We start from the raw sequence: 2,624 nt of genomic DNA, 5'->3' as shown, positions 1-2,624 counted from the left end.
ACATGAGATTCTGTAGACAGGGCACCTTCCTTGGATAATAGTAAAATAAATACTGCTAGGGTCTTGGAGGGTGTGTGTGCTGTCCCAGTGCTTCTAGTCAGAGTTRAGTGCCAATGCAATGCACACTATTGTGATTCGTTTCCCATCCAAGTCATCTCTTCTTTGTCACGCTTCTCCTTCTGCATACTTTGTCCCAGAGCTGCATTGTAATGTATATCTGTAAAGCTTCTGTGCCAAATGATGGCTATGCCTTTTGGTGCCTGTACAACATATAGTTTTTGAAATATTAATGTTTAATAATAATTTATAATGGGAGTCAATAGAGCCTTGTATTGGTCCAATACTGCCCCCTGCTGTATCTACTCAGTACTGAACCGTAGTTTAAAAATATTTAATCACAATAGTTCAGTGGTTACAAATCTAGTATGACTCTATTTTGATGTTTTACTTTTATATTGTCCTAATATTGCTCTATTGCTGTGATATATTTAAGTTTAGTGTCAACAATTGCATTGGCAATGTGGCCTCTTTCAGCACACATACAATCAACTCCTGGCAATCTTCTCTGCCACAGCTCTGATGGTTAATAGTTAATGCCATGGGCTTTCATGTGGGAGTTCAGGGTTCAAAACCCAGCTACAGCAGCTTTAACTAAAATTCTCTTTAAACTTCATATTGTCACACAATTACTATCATCACAAACACCTGCTTACTTGATAAGCACAAGTTGGTAGAAAACACATTTGAACTTGGTCACATTTCATTCTGCAAGTCCACTGCTGCAGGCAAAGCCATGCTGCAATGACATGCTACATGGCAATGCACACTTGTTTTTACATCATAAAAACCCATGTCTAGTTTTTATTTTGCCTCCCATTTTACGACACAATCAGCTTCCAGTAAATGTCTACACAAAATCTCCCATAGTTTCACATACTGATTTTTTAGGATGCTAATCTCCATCCACTTCAGGTTAATGGTGGAGGGCAGGAAGTGTAGATAAAAAAGGGGTCTTATTTTTCGATGGCAGTAAGCTGATAAAATAATGCTTCTATGATTGGGGCTAAATTTTAAATGTCAGCATGCTAATACACTGAATAATATTTGAATTAACAGGCTTAAAATGTATTTATTCTGAATTTGGTTTTGTTTGCAGAATAGATATCACTGTGCGACATTTGATTAGTAAGTTGTTAAGGAGACATAATGATAAAAGTTTAACCTTTGTATTTTTGTAGAAAAGAAAGTGTGGACAGTTTTGGCCCACAACAACACAACTCCGATCAAAGTCCAGAACTCCTCTCCGCTGAAACCTCACGTTATGAAGTTCAGCTACAATGCATCAGCTGAACAACTACGTGCCATCATAACCGGGTCGGACCAGTGTCAACAGGAAGTAGTTTACAACTGCAGGAAGTCCAGACTCTTTAATACAAAGGGTGAGTTCATTCTTTTGAATGTGAACATTGTTTTACATTTTGTTTACATTTGTTTTGTTCCCTTGTCAAAAACATACCCAGAGTGTTGCTTTGCCCGAATCACTCTTGTGAAGATGTGCTGAAGTGGGAGTGTCAGAAATGGTAGGGGGTTATTAAAGAGACAGAGGCCAATTTCAAGATGTTTCGATAGGCTATAATGCAAAGTCAATTTTATTTTTGATATATACTGTGTTTTCATAACAACGGAATTACTTGTTACTTGGTTGTGGCTGGAAAATACYTGTAGCTCACCAACCTTAAAAAATGTAACATAATGGGTGAAGTAGGCAGGTACATTCATGGCTGAGCAGTTAAACCATAAAACTGTACCAATTACAACGCCAAAAATATAAATAAAGATATCAAAATAAAGATATATGGTGTAAACATTGAAAGAGTAAATGATTAAAAATTTATTGGGGTCATTATTGATGATAAAATAACATGGAAACCTCAAATTAGGTATACAAGGTAAATTGTCAAAAAGTCTATTTTAAATAAAGCTAAACATGTTTTGGAGGAAACAGCTTTCCACATTCTCTACTGTCCACTAGTCTTACCTCATCTGAGATTTTGTGCAGAGTTATGGGGCAACAACTACAAAACTTCACTAAAGTCAATAATAACATTACAAAAACGATCAATAAGAATAATCAATAAGGTCGGTTATTTGGATCATACACATGCACTATTTATGAAATCTAAACTTTTAAAATTCACTGACATAGTGAATTTACAAACAGCTACGATTTTGTTTAAAGCAAGAAATAATTCCTTACCAAGAAACATTCAAAAGCTTTTTTTCAAAAAGGAAGGACTTTATAATTTAAGGGAAAAATGTGAATTTAAAATATGAAAATATAGAACCACAAGGAAAAGCTTTTGTATATCAGTACATGGGGTGAAGCTGTGGAATGGTTTAAGTATGGCAATCAAGCAATGTCCAAATATAAAACAGTTTAAAATGTCTTTTAAGAAGATGGTCATCACTGCATATCAATATGAGAAATAAATATGGTAACTGCTGCCATTAATAATGTTATTATTTTGTTAAAGAAATTGTCATTTACTACTGTATTATGGTTTATTGAAAAAAGTTAATGTATTTAAAATTATGGATGCAAAAAATGAATGTTTTGTTTAAAG

General features: G+C 34.5%; 1 protein-coding gene across 1 annotated transcript in view; it reads left to right on the top strand.

The window, feature by feature from the left end:
- LOC106528129 (contactin associated protein family member 5) overlaps positions 1-2,624 on the top strand; it is a gene marked incomplete in the record, with an annotated part of 393,708 nt that overhangs the window by 275,260 nt on the left and 115,824 nt on the right. The window contains 1 exon segment of the mRNA XM_014023216.1: positions 1,239-1,439. Coding sequence (XP_013878670.1) covers positions 1,239-1,439 — 201 coding nt within the window.

Source organism: Austrofundulus limnaeus, unplaced genomic scaffold (genome assembly GCF_001266775.1).
Source record: "Austrofundulus limnaeus strain Quisiro unplaced genomic scaffold, Austrofundulus_limnaeus-1.0 Scaffold360, whole genome shotgun sequence".
In the NCBI taxonomy this organism is placed as follows: domain Eukaryota; kingdom Metazoa; phylum Chordata; class Actinopteri; order Cyprinodontiformes; family Rivulidae; genus Austrofundulus; species Austrofundulus limnaeus.
Note: the sequence above shows the minus strand (reverse complement) of the source record. Positions and strands in the feature narration are given on the sequence as shown.